Source organism: Helicoverpa armigera, chromosome 14 (genome assembly GCF_030705265.1).
Source record: "Helicoverpa armigera isolate CAAS_96S chromosome 14, ASM3070526v1, whole genome shotgun sequence".
Taxonomy (NCBI): Eukaryota; Metazoa; Arthropoda; class Insecta; order Lepidoptera; family Noctuidae; genus Helicoverpa; species Helicoverpa armigera.
The window spans coordinates 10309020-10331399 of NC_087133.1; the positions used below are offsets into that span (position 1 = coordinate 10309020).

At 40.4% G+C, this 22380-nt stretch overlaps 1 protein-coding gene across 15 annotated transcripts; it reads right to left on the reverse strand.

Moving 5' to 3' along the window:
• Positions 1-206: 206 nt before the first annotated feature.
• LOC110375328 (heterogeneous nuclear ribonucleoprotein R) lies at positions 207-21230 on the reverse strand. Of its 15 annotated transcripts, XM_049837072.2 has the most exons (17): positions 19393-19785; positions 18770-18975; positions 18405-18516; positions 14499-14692; positions 12388-12515; positions 10998-11239; positions 9317-9452; positions 8426-8559; positions 8260-8334; positions 7960-8109; positions 7234-7379; positions 5665-5750; positions 3967-4109; positions 3304-3363; positions 1980-2136; positions 1551-1600; positions 1117-1193 (listed from the first exon to the last, which is right to left on the reverse strand). In XM_049837072.2, the coding sequence occupies exons 3-16, from the start codon at positions 18513-18515 to the stop codon at positions 1578-1580; spliced, it is 1785 nt and encodes a 594-aa protein (XP_049693029.1). In that variant the 5' UTR covers position 18516; positions 18770-18975; positions 19393-19785; the 3' UTR covers positions 1117-1193; positions 1551-1577. The 15 variants fall into 15 exon arrangements, with proteins under 15 accessions (XP_049693022.1, XP_049693026.1, XP_049693023.1 ...); XM_049837065.2 differs by lacking the exons at positions 1551-1600; positions 9317-9452 and adding an exon at positions 8969-9104 and having other exon boundaries at positions 207-1193; positions 19393-19791; XM_049837069.2 differs by lacking the exons at positions 1551-1600; positions 9317-9452 and adding an exon at positions 8969-9104 and having other exon boundaries at positions 207-1193; positions 8260-8331; positions 19393-19789.
• Positions 21231-22380: the final 1150 nt, after the last annotated feature.

Consider the following 22380-nt stretch of genomic DNA (forward strand, 5'->3'; position numbering starts at 1 on the left):
TGCCGGCGGCAGTTTGCTTGCGGCTTCGATACGGAGTGGTAGTGTTGTCCGCAACCGCATCTGCAGGCTGCCGGCAACCGCCGGTAAAGCCGGCGGACTGCATTCAGCGGCAAGGCGGTCTGAAAGCCGGAGGCATGTGTGGATGCGCCATTAGCGATATAAGGCACCTACTGTGAAGAGGTAAGTGTAAAAAGAAAACAAGCACATAATAAGGCAAACACAGTTTTGCAAATTTATTCCACATATTAAACTGATACAAGATTGATACAAGTCGAGTTCTAACAGTATGGACATGCTATGTGGTCGAATACAAAAAAAGTTTAGTACAGCAATAATAAACATTACAGAAATCCTGAACTTTACAATACTACTGCCTCACACTAATGTATTTTAAGGGAAATATGTAATAAAAATAAAGCAAAAAAACTAAAGCAGGAACACAGTCGGGAAATGTTCGAGTACAGGGGGTGGTTTTATTTTAGCCGTAATCGCTAGTCGTCGATTGAAGTATCCTAAGTTGTAAGTATGTCAAAAAACAACAGTCAAACTCCTTACAATATAATAATTACTGCTAAAATACACATCACATCGCAAAATGCGTTCACAGGAATAAAATATATCGAATAACATGTATTAAAAAAAAACAGACAGTCGACGGGTCCGCGACCCGAGCGCACGGTCGCAAACAGGCAACCGCGGCCGCGCGCTCCCCTCAAATAAAGTATATATTAAATATATATACGGCTAATACGACAGTGAAAAACATAAGCATAACGGGAAACTTACAATCGAAACATTTCATAACGTCCTACTTTAAGATTTTTTCGGATCGATGCGATACAAAATCGAAAACTCGAAAATCAAATAAAAAAACACATATATAGAAAAAAGTAGAGCGATCCTCTCGGCACGCAGCGAGGACCGGACGTGAACGTATCCGCGGGCCGCGAGCGCGCGTACGCAGCGGCCGAGTCGCTCCCCCGCGCAGCTTGTAGTGCCTCCCATGCGGGGGCCGGCCGGCCGCGCCGCCCGCCCCGTCCCGCGCCCTCCCCGCGCCCCGCGCTAGCTGGCCAGCGGCTGCTGCGCCAGCGCGCCGCCGCCCCAGCCCGCGCCCGCGCCGCACCCGCCCGCGCCCACCCGCCGCTTGCACTCCCCCCCGACGTTCTGGTGGCCCCCGTCGTGTTTACGTTTACCTACGGCACAGAACACCCAGCATTAGTACCGTCGCCAACGATCCTATCTCCAGAGTCATCAACTGACTAGAAGACAACATGAGGCTCTACTATAATCTCTAGATAGCACAGAAAAAAGTCAAGGAATAGAAAATTCATTATGAATTTGGAATAGGGAAGGAACTAGAGGTATCATTCGGATGGAACATTAGCGCTCATCATCCCGGCTAGAAAGCCTACAACATACAGGAACGTAAAGGTCTTCCACAAACTTCGAAAGGAAACAATGGACTCGTCACTCGATCGAGCTCTACAATTTTGGTCAAGTTTGTGGTAGCCCTGGGACTAGCAAGGACCGATATAGGAGTGGATAGTTACCGATATAGAATGTATCGAAATCCAGATTTACACGCAAACCATCAAACATGCTGAAATAAAAGGAAAAGGTTTCAGGATATTATTTGTCGGGCAAGGGCAACGAGGTCGACCGAGAGAGAGTCCAATTGTCATTCATTCGTAATTTAGAATTTTGCAGTAGAAAAGGATATTATATTTAAGGTTAGTGTATGGAATGAGGATTCAGGTAGAAAAGGGTGTGAAAAGAGGTTTTAGAGTACTGTGTGCAATGTGTACCTTGTCATAGGATACTTGTATTAAGTTTAGAAAAGATTATTCTGTAAAGCACTAGCTATATCCTTCATGGTGTACAGTTCCCTACGATCAGTTTGAAATGCAATAAATAGTGTACATACATGTAATAACAAACAAGTGTTCTGGTGAAGAGTGTAGTATAGTTGCGGCACTGACCTGGTAAACTTGGCTTGGCGCGGGGATTGCCACGCATGGCGCTGGGCGTGCGGCGGCCACGCGCGACGCGGCGCGCACCACCACGGGCCCCAGCCGCGGGGGCCGGCGCCGCCGCCGCGCGCCGCGCCCATCGCCCGCCCGTCCCACATGACCCAGCCTGCGCACCCACACACTCAGCGATCGCACGCACGACCCCGACCCAGTCACACACCCTACGATACCAGAAACACTCCACCTACTCTCTTACTGGATCCCAGGACTTTATACGTCGAGGTATGTCAACGGGGAGCATGTCAAAGGTATCGTAAGGCATCTTCCAAGGTACATTGGGGGACGAGAGTGCCAACGTGAGAAAGATTACAAAAAGCGACCGATTTCTGTTTCTTTGTATTTAATGCTTTTTTGAGTTTGGTTAAATTTCAGCTTCGATGAAAGCCTGAGCACATCAGAAACGTTGGCTGTAGATAAACTAATCTAATACTAGCATGCATAATATTTAAGAAAACGAATAATTGGAAAATCTAGTTTACATCCAATGTACTCAGGTCTTCATTGTAAACACATTCACTTAAATTACAGAACTCGGTCAAAAAAATCAAAAATAAACAGGTACGATTATTCCAACCATAGCACTTAGATAAGATTGTGTTTACTCCAGATCGTATTAAAGAAAATAGGGACAATCTTATGAGATTCGTTACAGTTGAAATAACCATTGAAATAAATTACTATCATGCTGCAAAGTATTTCGCTATCGCAATACAATGTAACTGTCAAAATACAAAATAAATATTACACTAGATATATGTAATAGATACATAACTTGCAATCGCTGCTCAAATCATTTTACCCATTACATCGAATTTCTATTACATAGCTACTCGTTTGAGCAACGTTCGCAAGTTAATTAAATATCAACATATTGTGGCTTTCGAGATAAAAGTACCTGTGATGAGCTCACATAAATCATGGTTAGTGCCAACGTCACAAGCATTGTTACGAAAAGAACACTTTTACCGTGGAACGCCACACAATACCAAATTGATCAACAGAATGTCGTTATAAAAGTAAATCAGTGAAACAATCAGGTACCTACTGAAGCTTTCTAAGTCAACGAATCATCCAACATGAATTTAATAAATACATTCTAGGATAGGGAAACGAATATTACTATTTACTTTGCCTACTCGACAATTAATACTTGTATATAGTAAAGAAATAAATGCTACTGAATAAACTAGTGTCGGCTCATCTAAACAATAATCACTAAGAGCGACACGACATCCACTAAACATGAATATAATTTGGAATAAAGTGGCGGTACCTGAATGCCTCCGGTTAGATCGTAGTAAAGCGAGTTGGGCCCGAGCCCGAGCTCGTCGTCCTGAGTGAGGCATTTACCAAGCGGGTCAGTAAGTCTTCTCAACATATTCTCTACCTCGTTACAACAACGAGAAATTATACAACATTACTCGGGCGTTCCAAAGCTTCGGGGCACGCTACGTTCCTCGCCTACGGGATGTGAGCGGGTGGCAAAGCTCGGCCGTGTTATCGGTTAGTGGCAAGCGAAGCGAAGCTCTACATGGGGGTGACAAGCGCGGCGGAATGACGTTAAGCGGTGCAAATGTGAAATGGCAACTGAAAACAACAGGTACAGATGAGAGACGGGCATGTTAGTCGGAGTGGCCGCAGCCATATAGACCTGATGGTGAGATCGGCCGACGGCCACCCCGCGCCCACTAACACTTTTCCCGGCAATCAGTGACAAGTCGGAGGCCCCGCCCGCCCAGTGCAATCACCACCGTCAGGCCTACACACTACCGTCTTTACCGAGTCACTAACTCCGTTCGAGGATGGGATTAAACAAAAAATAAAAACAGTAGATGATAAAAATTTGGCAAATCAAAATCGATAGAACAATAATGAGTACAGCGACTAGTGACTAGTAAATAAGAGTGATACATTAGTGAGTGTGTGTGGGACCCACCGGTTGCGGTCTGTTGGGAGGCTGGCGGACGGCGGACGGTTGCGGTGGCCCCGCGTAATCAAAATAGAACTCATCGTACCGGTAAAATGGCTCATTGTAGCCACCTCGGTAATCACCGTACCCGTAATAGTCGTAATCATAATCTATAAACACACAACACAGGCCTTTTAGAGGCTAAGCTAAACTAACTCTAACTTACAAGCTACCGATGTCGGCTGGCGGTTAGCGAGCCTCCACGACACTCGTACCGGGAAAAGATTACAAGTTACACATGCTGTCGTCACTTTACACGGGGTACAGTACAGGTATGGTATGGTACAGCACACGGGTTAATCCAACACCTCTGCTCCTCAGCGATCACACACCGCGGTACGGACCGACTGAAGCTCTTCATATCGACACACGGAACAACATGCATCCTCATATGTCTAACTGTTCATGTCCATTGTCTGATGAATAAAATTGTTTATGAGCATTTCAATTTAGATGATGATTGTATGGTGACTGTGACAACCCATCACCGGAACCTGCCTACGTGTCACTCGACACTCACAATGACTCAGAACTGATCATGCACTCTCTGTTAATATTGTTATTACAATTTAAGATGGACCATATTGTGTAGCCCTCGACTATCTTTAATAGATCAGAGTTTTCCGAAACCATGCATCGAACCTATTCCTAGCTGTCATTAATACTAGCCTAGGTAGTAGCGTTAATGAAACATGTACTGAGGCCTTAACGATACACTACAGAAGGTTCCCATCGCGTAGATATTAGGCTAGCAATGTTATGAACTGTTTGGCAATATGGCGGGAAGTCCCGGTGGTGAGTGTATAGTAGCGGCCATCTTGTTAGTAAGGGACAGTAGCGGATTGTGCGAGTGTGCGCGTGGAGACCACACCGTGTTCACATCTCTGTTCGTGTGAGGGATGGGAGCTAGGCGGAGGGAATCGTCTATGCCGACTGGTTTGTATGTCAATATATCAAGGGCCATCATACGATTGTAGGTACGGTGAGTATCTAGTTCCCTTCACCTATCTCTAGTGTGCTGTCACGTTGTACTGTTTTCTGGTGCGCTGGAGGCTCGGTTATGACTTGACCCATTTAGAACTGTTCAAAACTACAATTGACATTTCTAGACTATAAAATCAAAAATTTCCTTGACGAGAAAACAGAGCGTCCCCGCCACAATCCGGGTGGACGTGTACCGCGCGCGTGTGCGTGTCGTTAACGTCCCAAATAACTTGACAAGCCTGAAGTTAGACGTTCGGCTGAACAGTAGAATTTCTAAGAAACTAACGATCAAATACTGGAATGCCACTCAATATTAAGGATTACTCAAACATCATTCTATCTCCTACACTTTAACGTAAATTTTAACGGATATTATTTGACGGATATTCTTTTGAGAACCAATTTTTCAATCGCCAGATAACTTATATCCGAAGAATGTTTTGACAGCTTTTAGCGTAGTAAATATGTCAATACGTCATATTTAAACCTCAGATAGATAGAAGTAAAATGAAGACTGAAAAATGGGCCCTAAGTAGAACTTGTTAAGTAACGAGTTTTTCGAGGAAACCCGTCAACTGCGCAGGGGATGCCTTAGCTTCGGTGTGTGAAGTTATTCGGGGCGACGTGTATATGTGTGGTGTGTGTTGGTGTGTGTCGCGTGTGAGGTGTGTGCATACTGACCGTAGTCGCCGCGCGCCTGGGGCGGGCGCGGCTGCGGCTGCGGGGTCCGGCCGCGCAGCACCGGCGAGCAGCTGCACCAATCGAATCTGACAGTTAACATCCCGACGTTACATACATCGTGAACGTGCCTACCTAGCCCCGGTAAACTCTCAAACTTGGCCCGAACATGTTTCCACACATACCATATTGAGCTGGCTAAAAATAATATCTGTTTTTTTTTATGTAATACCTACCTATTTAATAATGTAATTTATATGTAAACAATGAATAAACGAGTGCATCATATCTGGATAATATTATATATGTCTGCGATATGCAATAGCCTCAACTGGAACTCGTTTAGGCATCGTGTGGAAACTCACAAATTCCTGTCAACTTTTATTCCATTCAATGATAATTTTCAAGCAACATGTGTTTCTTATTTTGCTACAAGAAAAATATCAGGAGTTACCGTTATCTATAGGTACTCATGTACTGAAGAGGAAACCTTGTTTTTTTTTTTGTGCAATAAAGGTTCCGAAACTACTGAACCGATTTGGAAAATTATTTCACAGTATTAATGCTGGCTAGCTTCCCGAGTAACAGGCTATATTTTATCCCAGTACCGGCAGTAGCTCTCACGGTAAACCACTGGAAATCCACTAGTGTTTATAAACATCTACATATACCATTAATTTACAATTGTTCGCAACAAGAGTTTACATTTGAACTCTTTAATTTCTAGCAAATTATTCATACTTGAAAAGGTTTAAATGTGGACGACAGGGCTTTTCATTATGAAATATAATCGCTGATTAAGACTAGTAACATTCGTACAAGTCGATCAACTATGTATTTGATGGTTTACTGAGGCATCAGAGAGAGACTAACTTTGCAAATAAAGCAATATTTAATTAGGTTCACGTAACGTTTAGTATCGTTCTCAGAATGGGAAGCATTCTGAGCAAATAAATGTAAGTCGGGGATATTATATATTCAACATTTATAAACGAGGAGCCATCGAACAAAATAAAATATCTATTGACCTAACTTTAAGATACGTTTCATACTGAAAAATAAGTAAAGCGATAAGTATGTAAAAATTCAAACAGTTTTTGCTGCTAAAAAGAAACAGGGATAGCACACTAGCCAGAATTCAAAACACCTTTACCCCGTTTATTTTGAAGTGAAAGAAAATAAGTAAGAATGAAATGCACTACTAGCGCCCTCTACACCAATTCCTGGGAAATAATTATAATAAAAAAATACTAATGGTCTTACTACAAAAACTTAACCATGTGTCAAATACTTGTCTAAAAAAAGTGTGGTTCCAAAATGGACCTTATTTCAACGTCATAATTTGTCATTTTTTAGACAAGTCTTAAACGGACGTTTAAAAGTTTTTGTGGTAATACGGTTAATATTTAAAAAAATAATTTATATGTACGAAAATGAATATAAAAACAAAAACAAATACTAAAACAATTTCGCAAGATATTTCTGCCAAAAGTCCTATCAGCCCTAATGTTTGTTCGAGAGCCCCTCAGACAGTAAGCAGGTAGGTATATAAGAGCGTGTGAGTGCACTTACCCGCCGCGGCCGTGGATCATCTGCATCATGCGACGCTCGCGGGCTCGCAGGATCTCCTCCTTCTTCTTCTTGTCGGACGGCGGCTTGGCCAGCGACACCTCCAGCCGCGCGCCGCCCATCTCCTTGCCGTCTAGCTCTTGCATTGCCTGGAAGTGTCAGTTTATTGTGTAGGGAACTGATAAAAGATGAATAAAATAAATAAGAAACATTTGTTTGTTTATACTCTATAAGCTCCCAAACTACAACAGATTTAAATAATTCTTCATTTTTGGAAAGCTGCTGACGGAGGCTATATTTTTTTTAGGTAAGGGAGAAGAAAGTACACCCGGAATGAGCGTGAAAAACCGCGGAAAAATAGCTAGTACTAAATGTGTTTCGAGTAGTTGGTTCAATGCGCTGTAAATACTGATTGGTTTTTCATCGCAGACAAGGAAAGACCTACGTTCAGCAGTAGACGGCAATAAGTTGCATAGTCGAATTGCAACATTGTACATTGTTAGAAACCCTACTTATGTAGATGCTCAAAATAATCTAAAAGGTGATAAATAGATGGCGCTAAATTTCAAACAACAATAAAAAAAGCAGCCGCTAGTCAGCTGCAAAGAACATAATATAGTGCACAAGCTTAGTATAGTGTCCATCACCAGCTTCCAGATCCGCGGGCTGCTTTATGAAGTTCTAAATTGGGGAACAAGGCAGAAAAACTGCAATTTTGACTGTCCTTACCTTTACTGCACAGTCCCGGTCCTCAAAATGCACGAAGGCGTAGTCCTTAATCTTCTTGACGCGTTCCACCGTGCCGTAGCGCTCGAACTCTTCCTTCAGCGCGTCTTCCGTTATCTCTTGCGTCAGGTTGCGTGCGTACAGTACCTTCACCTAGCATTACAAGTATGTTTCAGTATTGTGGCTTTGATTGAAGGTAAAACAAGTATTCGATTGGGGGTGTTGACTTAAAAATATATAACTCAGAATATTAGGGAAAACCATGTGTAGTGAGTAAAGTGGGGGATATTAGGGTAAACTTACTTTGCTCATAGTTTGCTCGTCAGGTTCCTCTTGGGGGTCCGCCCAGTCCACTATTATATCACAGCCCCATACCTGCTCGAATTAGAAACAAACATTACACTATTACTCTGTTCGGGATGATACATGACATGACGCGTGATGATGCAAGTCGGCAGTAAACACTTACCTTTATTCTACCTGTTCCCAGTCTGCGTTTAGCTAGTGACGCCGCTTTGTGAGACTCGTATTCCAAAAAACAAAATCCTCTATTTTTCTTCTTGTCATCGGGCGAACTATATATTATAACTTCGACGAGCCCAGCTGCAATCATAAAACATGGATAAGGATCGGGAAGCGGGGCGCAGGCACGCTAACGGTATGAACAAAGCTTCCCTCGAGCCCGACGCGCAAAAGTCACTCATTCAACGCTACAGAATATGAAGCAAATCAAACGATATTCCAGGAGAACATATACGGTACTGAAGAATTCTATTCTAGAGAACAACAGCAAGGTTCTCCAGTCATGACCAGTGAGCATTCTCGAGGCAAAGGCCAATCAAAAGGTACGGTCGCGGGCCGCGGGCCACGGTGAGGCGCCTGCCGGGCCCCGGGGCTGGGCCCCTGGGGGCCCCTGGTCCCGCCGGGCCCCGCCTGCCCGCGCTCACGGTGCCCCGCGGCCGCTCTAGATAACAACCGAGTAGCACTTATTATGAATTCGACAAGGACTTACGTGCGTGCCTAGTAAACTCCTCAAACAAATCGTCCCGATCTCGATTCTTAGGGATATTCCCCACGAATAACCGGTGATTGTTAAAGGAAACTGTTACGCCAATCTTTTTCCCCTTTCGAATTTCATAATCATTCAGCTGCAAGAACAATTCGAGGGAGAATAGCCTGGGCCGGGGCCGGGCGCTGGCTGCCTGCCCGGCTGGCGGCCGTATGACTGGAGATCGCGGGAGGGAGCGCAGGACAGGGACAAGCGGGACGCAAGCGGGAGCCCGAGCCGGTCCACACCAAGCCCCACGCACTCAACCCGACAACTCTATAAACTCCTTAATTCATTCGAGTGACACTTTACCTGTTAATTTACCAAACTCTTCCAGTATCTCCTCTTTGCCTTTAGACTTGGGAATGTTGCCGACGAAAAGTCGCAGATTCGGTACGCTAATCTTAATTCTCAGAGTCTTCCCTGGTTTTATTTCGTGATTATCGAGCTGTGGGAAAAATAACAAGGGAAAAATTTTGAAAAAGGGCGTCGATTCGGACCCTTGGGGCCATGGCCTGCGAGGCTAGCCTCGTCGACGCGCGACGAGCGACGCGCGAGCGATGATGACGGTTAGAGCCAATCGTAATGAGTTAACTGAATTTGGATGATAAGCCGACAGTGTTGTACGGAGCAAAGAGGAGAGCCTGAGATATATTACATTCTCAGTTGGAGAACTTTTCCAAGCCAATTCAAAGTTAACCCTGTAAGTGGACCGTTTGATGAAGTGAAAATAAAAGAAGCGAGTACGTGTGATGGTAACAAAAAATAAAATAAAATTAAAGCAACTTAAAATTGAACGAGGTGCAACAGTAAAGAACGGGATGATATCTCAGGACAAGCGAGGCTAGATCAGTTTATAGGTGTTATGTTTGCACATTTACACAAATTCAGTGATTATACATATTAATTGGACGGCGGCTGCTTGCCACGAAGCACAACTCCGGTACATTATCATGTTACTGTGTAGCATTACACAAGGGAACTATTTAGTGCGAATGGGTGCAAATGGCCGCCGTGAGCGGGATATTAATGACATGCTTTTTAAATGATAGAAGAAGCTTAAATCTAAATCTCCCAAGTGTGACTGTGAACATATTCGACAGGCAAATGATTGGGACCTTGCAAAATTACTGGCTGATGATTACTAGTAGTCTTGCAAGTGAGGCCGCGGTTTGGTCACTTCCAGAGCGCTGGGGGAACCATCATGATGCTGCGGCTACAGAGCAGTAACGTGAACATTCAGTGAGGAGCAGTGACGCAGAAGGAACGTGATGGTTCCGCCGGGGGGAGGCGCCGGGAAGTGACCAAACGCGCGGCTACTAAGTGCTGTGATACTGTTAATCTTTCAAGGGAATATACTTAAACATTTCGGCGAGTCACCTGGAAAGTAGACGTCAAATTAGAATAAATTTTGTTTCAAATTAATAACACCAATTTTAATCAATCAAAAAATCATCCTCAGTAAAGCTTTAGAGTTTTGACACAATTTTGTGTTACCAATCGTGATAGGCTGATAATGAACAATTGCACCATTGTTTTAGTTTTGCGATAACACAGTGTGCTGTAATGTTGGCTATTGGTACAGATGTGCTCGATAACATCCATGTATCGCACAAAGATAGGTGCCGCACTATCGCCGCGGCCACGCTGGTTATCTAAGTGTTTGCGATCATCAAGGCTGCGGGGACGCCGCCCGCGTGGCCGCAGGTGGCACCAATCTTTGTAGCAAACGTTTGTTCAACAACTCTACGGCTTATTGTACACTAAAGTTCGAGGGAGGGGTAATTTCCATTCACCATTCAGTAGGCTAAACATTGAGCGCGCGAAGCGTACATTTAAACTGTTCAGACAGGAGCAACATCAAAGAAAAATGGAGTTTGAATGATGGAAACGAAAAATATACATCAGTATGAGGTGACATGCATTAGCCCCCCCCCGGACGAACACTGAGAGTGGCAGAGCCGCTTGGCGGCGGCGGCGGGCGCGGACTCACCTCTTGCACGGCTCGCTGCGTGGCCTCGCGCGTCGTGAACGTCACGAAGGCGTAGCCGCGGTTGGTGCCCGTCATGGGGTCCATCATGAGGCGCAGGTCCCAGATGGTGCCGCAGCGCTCGAACAGCGGGATGAGCTCGTCCTCGTACATATCCTTGGGGATCTTCCCGCAGAACACCTCGCAGCCGGCGCCCGGCGTACCGCCCTCCCACCCGGGCGGCGGCCCACCATACTTGCGTTGACCTGCCCCACACAAACACAAAGTCAACCAAATGTTCTCATGTTCTATTGAAATAAATCGAAGTTGGATGAAGGGAACCCTCATGCGCCCTATACAAAACTTCCGCGATCACTTAAGGGAACATGTCCATAACGGGTAATGCTATTAGATCACACTGCACGTGCAAGAGACCAATGTGTACGTTGATAATATCATTGGAGCACAATGGCGGACACGTTAATTTAATATTAGCTTAACTCTGGACGGTAGTTTTGCAAGGAAAATATTAGTCTTATCAGATTCAAAGAAGACGATTTTCTCATTACCCTAATACCTAATATCGATCTTTTATTGGAATTTCGATTCATGAATCTGATAAGAGTATTGATTCCAAATTCCAATGCGTCACAAAGGAAATCCAATTGGTCGTATCAGATACTTATATGCAAAAATCAGTACCTGCTTTATATATTGAAATATCTATCAATATTGGAGCGAATCTAAAAGACATAGATTACACTTTACGGATTTATATGGTACTGTTGTCCCTTCAATTAAAGTCTGAGTATATAATAATATCGCGTTATTGTTTTAGGTATTTTGTATAAATAAAGCTAAAGTAGCGTCAGCAACAAAGGAACAAGTTATATATACACGTATTAATGAAAGTACTGATGAAGTGCGATGTCCTTCGCGGAGCATTGCGCGCCAAACTTGACAACTGTATTATTCACAAACACAATGCACGAGAGCATTGCAAATGCATTCCAATTTTTGATAATATTTTTATTTTCAGGAGAACATTACGATGAACATTAAAAAAATACATTTATTCGCAAATTAATTCGCATAACTAATACGTGCTCGTGTGGGGAACTAAAACCGTAAAAATCTCGACTTTCCACCTTCACGCTACTTTTAGCCCATTAGAAATTCGGTAAAAATCTCTGCGAGTAATAATGAAAATTTAAGTAACTAAACAATAACTGTGTCGAAAGCATCACGAAAATCAGTCATGAGAACGCGAGAGAATGTATGTAAACACATTTGACTTAACGACACTAATTTAATAACGTCTACTTATAGATTCAACACGTTATCTGCTAAGCAATATTATCCTACATTTCATTAGTTATCTATTGGTCAAAGGTCCAGCTAGTGGTATACTGACCTGTGGTAACATCTAACGTGTACCCGGTCCGGGCCAATATTTGTTTGATCTTCTCTTCGTCAGGGCCCTTCACCTGAACAGTGGAAGACAACGCGGGCGCACCTTGCACGCCCGCCCTGCTTTTCTGTCTGAAATGCAGAATATCATTGATCAGTTTCTCTGTGTTTGTCGTCTTTCGTGGATTAAGGTTAGGTTAAGTTGCACGAAGTTAATTTAATACTTGTGTCGTCGAATATACGATATTTCATATTTATTAACAGATTTTGTAGTTTAGAAATGTGTATTCAATAGTTTTATGGCGAGTCTCTTAAAATTTTCTGCAATCATATATTTCAACAAACTTTACTGTTAAGAATTCTCTGTTGACACAATTTAAGACCTAAAAATCTATAGAAGAAACAAATGCGATTTTGTATCAACAATTAAACGCCTATTTGTATTACGGATCTGAGGAAAACTGCGGGATTGTAGTTTTATGGCAATGAGGAATGAATAAAAGATATTATGGTTAACCAGTCAAAAGGTACAAAAACGAAAAGGAGACAAGACAAAACCAACTAGGGGACATGATTTCATTGATGCGACTTGTTGCAAGCAGCTGCACTTTAAATCTTGTTTTCACTGCATCCCATGCTTAATTCAGAGATTTCGTCAGTTCGACCCTGACGTAAGACGAACGATGTTTTACATCGACAATATTGTGGACGAAATTGAAAGCAAGTTTTGAGACAATCCGATATTTATAAGGGTCGAAATATTGTTTGTCGTTTCGATTCAAAATAAAACCTACTACATATTTTCACCCTTTCATGAAGCGACAGGAATACTTAGGACACGAACCTAGGAATTGAATCAAAGCCTTTTTTTGCAGACCCTCTAGTCTAGTCCAAAACACGCTGCATCATCTTACGAAAACCTAAACGAAAACTAAGGTACCAACTTTAAGGGAAGGGCTTCATAAGTTACTGTTCAAAACGGTAATCATAGCCTATTAAGATTCTCAAGGAAAATTGGGACACAAACCCTTCAATAACAAGGCAACTAAGGATAATTCCAATTAGCATTTTATTAAATCTCGCAAACAGGTTTTGCATCACGACTGCACAGGGGCTAATGACCATCCGTAATCTAATCTTGCGACGGGCGGCGCAAATAAACACGAGGACACAAGCAAAATGATCCGTCAGTCCGTCACGGAGCGAGCATTCCAGCCGCTACCACCGGATCACGTATCAATTAACCACTCACTTTCTCGCTTCGTCGACCGCTTCATCTTATTCTCGACTCCCGGGGACTTGCGCCTCATACTAATCTAACTACGAACCCTCAACACTGAGAACTAACTTAGTTAGGGAGTTAACAGAGATCGGATGGAATTCGCGATTTAAATAGCTATAGAAAAAACGCATTCTATATTTTTCTGCCCCGTACAAATTCAACTCATAATACCCCTGCGTTGTGGCACATAGCTGCACAATGCATATAGCAAACAATTATACCCTATTAACGGAACAGCTTGAAAGTAGTTTAAAGTCATTTCAAAAGCCTCTACTACCAATCAGAGCTCACACGTTAATACCGGCCGAGTTCGCATTGGCAGCCTCGGAGGCACGATTTTGCTACTTAGAAGTGCTAAACTTAGCGGAACACTGCTCTCTGACTAGTGTCATTATGAGGGCATTTCAGACGCGGCAATCTTTTTTATTGCATTTTAATGGGCGGTATCGAAGTGACCTCTTCTCCCAAAGGTCGAGAGATCGACACGAGATATTTAATTCGGTACACTGCAGGAACAATAATGTTAAATGGTTCCCTAACCGGTGATTGGCCGTGTCAAGGCTTGATTTTGTGCAAAAAAGGTATTTTTAAATTCTGAGTCGGATTTTCGCATTGCCATTCCGAGACAAGGCCGTGCAGTACATAAAACAGCATCATTTCCTAGTTACTGAGGCAGAGGGCCGGGGATTTAAATTCAACGGTTGTCCGCAACGCGGCCTATAATATGTCAAATCAATTTTTCAAGATTGTGACCCAGATATACCGGGCAGTTTGGCAATCATCCAATATTTTGATCGTGTTGCCAAGCGAAATAATACAACGTGAGTACTCACCTATAGGTCTTCATGACTCCACATAAATAAGCACTTTTATTAGATACATGCTCGAGATTTGAATCTAAAAATTGTCCAAGAACACTTAAAGCACCGTCGGATGGAAATTCTTTTAAGGCATCTAACGCACGTTCATCCAGTTCGGCGTGCGCTAGCTTTCCAGTCTTATAAATGTCGTCGAGCTTGGCTGCTACCTGGAAACGACATTATATTCACCATTAAATACAATTTCTCGATATAGAAATCAAAGATTACAAGTTTCGCACGGAGGCCATTGAGTGTGGGTAGGATAGCATTGTCTCTTCCATTTTAAGTATTATCAGTTTTATACGTGGTTCAAACAAATTAAACAATGGAATCTTGTGAAATATACAAAAGCCTTTATGTTGGTTTAAAGCCGACAATTAATCTGTCCATAGGTGTGAGTAGTCGTTGCGGGGTGGTAGCCCTACAAATTCAAAATGTTTTATGTAGGAGTATTCTATTAAAGGGCGGTAACACAAAAGGCGGGAAAATTTAGCTTTCGTGGTGGTCTGCAAACTTTATTTTAAGAATTTACGAGTTCCTAAGTCGTTAAAACTTGCAGATATGTTTATTCAACATAACAAAAGTCACGTGACTTTCGCCACGACAATGTGAGCCAATTCACTGACCATCGCAATTCACGCAATTAAATAACTATTTTATGCGAAGATAAGAAGCGTTACTTTGTGGTTACAATTATAGGTATGTGCCTACTGGGCTATCTTTATGGACACATCGAAGTGGTTTCTTCGAAATTATTTTATTACTTAAGTTACAAAGGACAGTGACGAGGAAAATTACTGAGCCTCCCCCGCCCCGCCACCCGGCCCCGGCGCATAGGGTCATTTCGCCTGTTGGCGACCATTTAGTGCAGTTGGCAAGTTTGACGGCGATAATAAAAATGCTCCAGCACTCATTTCCATGTCAAATTTGTGTAATGTATTCCTTATATACTCTATTTTAAGATTAACTTTCAGTTGTATTAGAAATATCTTACGTTTTCTATTTAAATCGATAAACCTCAAAATTAGGCGTTTTACCCAGTTTGCGTCCACAAAATCCAATTCGCGTCCACCCATGGTCCAGTTCGCGTCCACTAGCTTAGAAAAGGAATATAGGGGTGATTTTTTTAAGAATTAATAAAGAAAGATTGTATTAGATCAATTTCTTTATTTAACAATAAACTTAATTATTAAAAGTCAACATTATCATCATTTAAAATAAATTCACTTTAAAAAATAAAAATAATTCTTCTCAACATTGGTTTAAGTAACTTAAAATAAGATTAAACAGTATTTTTTTTTATTAAGATATATACGTGGTTATAATTAAATTATAATTTAAATATTTAATTATAATTTAATTATAACCACGTATATATATATATATATATATCTTAATAATAAAATAGAAAAATTATAATTTAATTAGAACCACGTATATATCTTCATAAAAAAAATATAATTTAATTATAACCACGTGTATATCTTAATAAAAAAAATGTACTGTTTAATCTTAATATATTAAGTAATTTCATTTAAGATAAGTTCATCGGATACAGGAAAAAAGAAGGAAAAGACAACATACACAGAAGAAGATTTAAAGAAAGCATTAAATGATATTCGAGAGAAGAATAAATCGATAAAAAAAATATTCAAAGAATATGCCTTGTCTGATAATTTATTGACTCAACAATTCTTTTAGTTGTATGTTTAGACAAAATTGTTATATTGGTTTGTTAATTTAATATGGCCAAAAACTTACTATAATCAACGCGGGTCTTTCCCTGTGATTTTAGGGTAAAATTAACAGAACTGATTAGATACTGTTTATTTTTCAAGTTGCAAAATTAATTGCCTAATTTTAAGTTACTTAAACCAATGTTGAGAAAAATTATTTTTATTTTTTTAAAGTGAATTTTAAATGATGATAATGTTGATTTTTAATTTAAAATAACAAAAAAAATAAAAAATTTACTGTTTAATCTTAATATATTAAACAGTACCCATGTTTTAATTATTTTTTATAAGCAAGTATTTAACGAAAGCAGTGGACGCAATTTGGTTTATTAGTATAGAGGATAGTTTTAGTTCGCGTCCATTGTGGACGCAAAGTGGAAGTTTTGTAAAATTCGATGTAGTAATTCGCGTCCACCTTATTTTATTCGTTAAATATAAAAAACATTACCAAATTCATAAAAAACATTATACCTTTATTCATCATTAAACTGTAGAAATAGCTATCTATCCTAAAATTCACATAAAACAATATAAAACTTACCATCAAACACGCCGCTGCACACTAATTTTTATCTAAAATTCAACGTGTTTGCGCTTTCTTGTTGAAGAGCCTAGACTAATTATTTTTTCTAAAAGGATTGGTTGGACGCACAGAACTTTTGTCTATCTGTGCGTGCCTCTTATACATTAACGTATTAGCGGTAATGATCTTTCGTTTGATTGGTGTGTTAATTATCTTGTTTTCGAAGTTTTTTTAAAGGAGATCGGCAAAATGGACGCGAACTGGGCGATGGTCGCGAACAGGCGAAATGACCCTACCAGTGTGCACTGGCCTCATGCGTTTATGGATTTCCGAATGATAAATTTGTCGTGTAGGTATCCTATCTGCATGACTCGTCAGGGACTCGGTTGGCAAACCTTATTGGAATCTTATTTGAATGCATCATTTGGAGTTTTAAAAATCCGAATAAAAATTGCAAAACTTGAGTAATTCTAGTAAAAAAATACTATTCAAGAATGGGAAACATTTAAATGCAGAGCTAGTTCTGATAGGACATAAAATGAAGACATTTTGCAAAAGCATGGCCTTACATAGATACAGTCAACAACTTATGTACACATGTATACATTTAACATAATACACATTCTGGGTGGTAACAACAATTTTTAAAAACATGCAAGCCTGTATGCATGCACTGCAGGTGCCCAGATAATAAATGGCAGAGGTCAGCATTATCAGAGAGAAAGTGCAAATAAATACTGCCAACTAAAGAATTTTTCTTTTGAACATGAAGTTTACAGGATTGGCAACATGCAAATAAAATTTATAGGATCTGAGAATAGATCTGATGAAGCCTGATGATAGATAGAACAGATAAGATTAATAAATCAGTACCTAGTGATCATTATTAGCTTTATTACTTATACATTGACTGTAGTTAAATAAATTTTAGTAGGTAAAAATCCAGAAATAAGCTAGATGTTGGAAAAAAATTGATAGGAACTATACTGTGCATTTGATAATGGTAACTATTTAACTAGGTGATAAATAATTTATATAATGAGTCAGACACATAATACATAGCTGTATATGCATAATACATATCAACATTAAATTCTTATTAGTATCATGAAAAACAAACTAGCAATAAAACACAACAAGATTCTAATAAGAATCTGGGATGCCTAAATTTTGAAATATACCAAATGGTATCTAGTTAGTATTGAAAAAAACACTGATAATTCTGGGGTTAACAGCTACTGGCCTTTCTTACACTCTGATACAGTATAATATGGCTTTGTTAGTCCGCTGAAACCGTTTTCATAAAATGTTCGGGCTAACTATGGAAGTTTCACCGGTACGGGCAGTATGCCTCAAGATACAAATATGTCCCAAAAGCATCTCTAGCATTCTAGACTATAAAGCTCTCTGATATTATGGATAATGCAATTCCTTTAAAGTTCTAAAACCACAGAATAACTAAGAAATACTATATAATAACTTATAATAAATTTGCATAAAACAGTGTACACCGGCAAATTTTTTTACTCTGCAATTCCTAGGTTTTTTGTAAGCACTAAATGTACAGGATATACACTGATATAACTACATATACTGAGAAACTGAAAAATATATGCTCACCTTAGGATCCAAGCCATAGTCAATGAGTTTGCGGTAATCTGGTGTCCGGCCAACATCGGAGTCCTTCCCAGGTACCTCTTCAATGGGTATTTCTCCATTGCCCTCCGCCATTCTGCACATTCATCATCATTTTACACACACTACACTCAACTGCTGCAACTTTGGGGCATGTTACAAAAGTTTAGAGCAAGTTTTATATGACTAAGTTCACTAGAAATGAGGATACCTCATTGCTTGCCTACAGATGATGTCATTCAGCAGCGATTCAAGGGAGCCACGCGTGTGAGCAATGCCAACAAATTAATATTGTATAAAAAATATTTAATATTTATAAAATATGTACTGTGGAAAAGAATAATATTTACCTTTATTTCGTAATTTTTGTAATTTTGGAAGAAAATGATAACGCTCTAATCGTCCGAAAAACAAAAAAACAAATGATGTTCAAACATATGAAACTGTGAAACAATGGGATTGTGCACTCCTCATTCCATCCGGGTGAAGGTGAAATTTCAAAAAGCGAATGCGTGTGTCATTGCATTCTTGTAGTGAAGTGACACTATTTTTGAGCCTAAAAAACGAAAATCGGAATTATGTCAAAAAATCTAACAACACCACAGTATAAAGGGAGATGCGAATTCCGGCGGTCAATGACCGAAATAACACAGCAAACTGTGACAGCTCTTTAGAAACCGCTTCACATATCACTTTTAACGAATAATCACTTTAGAACACATTTACAATCCTCTTTGAGCGAAATATAAACACTAGAAACTTTCCGCGCATGAAACTTTGGTGAATGCAAAACTGCAATAAGTTGAGAGTGCAACTGCATTGCACCCGATAAGAACCGGCCGGCGCGCGCCTCAATTTCCAAAAAGAATCCAGTTAGAATCACCACAAAGGATGCCAGAAGATGGAAAACACTTTAACACACAATCACTGAACGACAAAATCAATCAAAAACACTGTACACGAAAATAATTACCTATTAATTTTGCTAGTTGGTGGCCGAGACAGATATGGCGGCGCGACGTCAACGTGACCGCCAGTACGGGGTTCTCATAACGACGCGCGCGGGACATGCAACGAGGAGTGCATTCAAAGTTTAAAAGGCACTTAATTTCTTTGTTAACTTTTAACTACCTCTCTGTTTTAAAACTAATTGTGAACGCATCGAAATATTAAGTATTTTATTGCACAGAGAGTTTTTGCAATGGTTGCGATTGCGAATAATTTTGAATGTGAAAGAGCGCGGCGCGTCGCGCAAGGCTGCCGGCCGCGAGGTGAGACAGGCTAGCGGCAAGACGGCAACGAGCGAGAAGCCGAGAATGAAGGGGGGAGGGTGTTGCAACCGCCGGTGCAGGCGTGCAGCAGCGACGCCGCACCGAGCTCGCCTGCATACTTGCATACATACGCACACTTGCAAACCCTTTGACCTTCGGTACTCGCAATCGATTCACTGCCAGTTTCGCCTTTGTTGTTACAATTAGTTAATTACTTTGATGTTGTCTGTATGTGCAGTCCACTTTAAAGTCAAAACAAATATAAAAAAATATAATTTAATAGAAAACAAAAAGAAAACATGGTCACCTTAAAATTATGATATCACCTTAATTTCCATCTAGTTGGAATCTAGTTAGTCATAAACAGAGTGCATATTAATTATTAGTAAAAACAATAATAAATATATATATATAAATACTTATTGGGAAGTTAAACTTGATCAAACTAAGGGAAATTGTAAGTTATTATGACTAAAGTTAGAAAAGTTAATGCAGTGTCGCTTTTATTCAATATAGAAAAATCACACGGTTACTAATCGACGTTGTCCAATAGTAGAACAAGGTTCATTACTCTTTGATATGGAAACGAAGGGATAAAAGAGTTAATCGCAATAACCCCTCGCTTTTAGTTCGCTTACACCTGCTGATCATCGAAGCCGTATGTATTCGCGACACATACACATATTTAAAACTGGCCTTCGTACTTTACGTGTATGTGTAAGTAAGAAACTCGGATCTGTATCCGTCGCATTATGTGGGTAGGTAGGTAGGGCGGCTACTGCGGGTGCCTCGTTTTGAACGGACAAGGTTCCAATTCCAATGCGGCCCTCTGTTGCTAATATGGATCTTAAAGGAAGTCTATATGAAGTCGAAAATAGCATAAACACTTGATGCAGACTCTTCCTTTCTTTACAAAGAAAGAACTCTGGTGTAGTGTGTCTTGTAGCAGCACGACAGACACACTTCCTTTCTCACATTTTCTTAATATCAATAGCGTTAAAAGTATAGCAGCAAAACGAACTCTCACCGAGTTTCCGGTGTTGGCTAAAGTCTTGAGAAAAAGATTTTGCTTGCTTGATAACTTTAATTAATATCCCGAGGGAAAAAATCTGAATATGCCAGTATTATATTGAAAAACCGATGTTTTATTAACAAAACCGTAAAGCACGATGCGTACATCACTATTTTTAAAAATTGACAATGTTTAGGAATTGATGTCTGATTTCATTATTTTTTTGTGCATTTTTTTGTTTATTTGAAATAATGCCAGCCAGTTCTAACTACACTACATCATTCAGTCATCGAATGTAAAACTTTTTGGACATACAAAGGAGGATTGTAACTTGTGTAAGTAAACTGCATTTTGATTTTCATTGATGGGAATTTAATGAATACTTACATCATAAAATGTTTATTACTCACCAATTCTCGGGACCTTAGAAATAGCACGAACCATCCGTCACGGACACTCACATCTATAAATAACCATTTTGCAAACACATAGCACAGCAAGCTCGCTCCGCTTGCCGCGTACTACATTTCGCGATAAGGTACCTACTTGTGCGTATTTTAAATACGTCAACAGTTCATTGACCCCGCGCGGTTTCGCATCGTACGTTGCTGAATTTATTGTGTCTGTAGATTTGTGGGTCACTGTACTAGCTGACGTCAAAATTGGGGGCCCAGACGATGATGACGTCATCTTATCAAATTAAACTAGCCGGTGATTCTAGTTCTATTTTATAATAACGTGTTCACAAAACGAGTACTACGAATTATAATAGCCGCCCTAATCTGACCTGACTCAGTTTGAATAATAGTGTAAGTAATCGTGTCTATCATGTGTGCCGAGGTCATTGCTATTTGTTTATTTTTTTGTTAATTCAAGGGCGTCTTCGCGGCCGGCACGAGTAATCATCGTCGCCGCGTTGCGTCGCAAATATTTTTATTATGTTTCTGTATTTTGTTGCCACTATATCTAAGTTCTGAGTATGTAAGCAGTTTTACTGGCTGGAATTCTTATATTTATACCTTATACCCAGGCACCATACGGTATATTAGTTTTAAATTCTTGCGTAGCGCAATTAAATCGTTGGAAGATTCTTGCCTATTGTCGCGGAGGTTTTCGACCTTTGCAAAGTGCGCGGCGCGTCGCATATTCAATAGACCACAAATTGTTTTTTTTTTCTTACTATAGACACGTCTGGCCCTGGTGGTCACACACAGATGTGCCTATTTTATAATGTTGTCTGGAAACGAGACGCGCGCTTTTTGAAATTCGCAACACGTTTTAAGCCTTATATGGCCTTACTACAAAAACTTTAAACCCTGTTTTACACTTGTCTAATAAAATTTTGGCTGCAAAATGAACCATATGTCAACGTCATAATTTGTCATTTTTTTAGACAAGGCATAAACTGACGTTTAAAAGTTTTTGTGGTAAGACGGATAATGTTTTACTTTGATGAGTTCTTATTGAATTCTCGCAACTTGCTTACCTATTTACATGAATTGTTTTATAGGACTCCTTGTAGGTGCCCTAAATTCTTGATTTTACTTGAGTGCAGCATCACTGCAGCAATTGCTCGCAGCCAAGTTCACGTTGCTGCCATGGATTTCATGATAGTTACGTAATTCGAATAACACTAACACGTACACATGCACTATCGTGATTTAATATTAATTTCCTC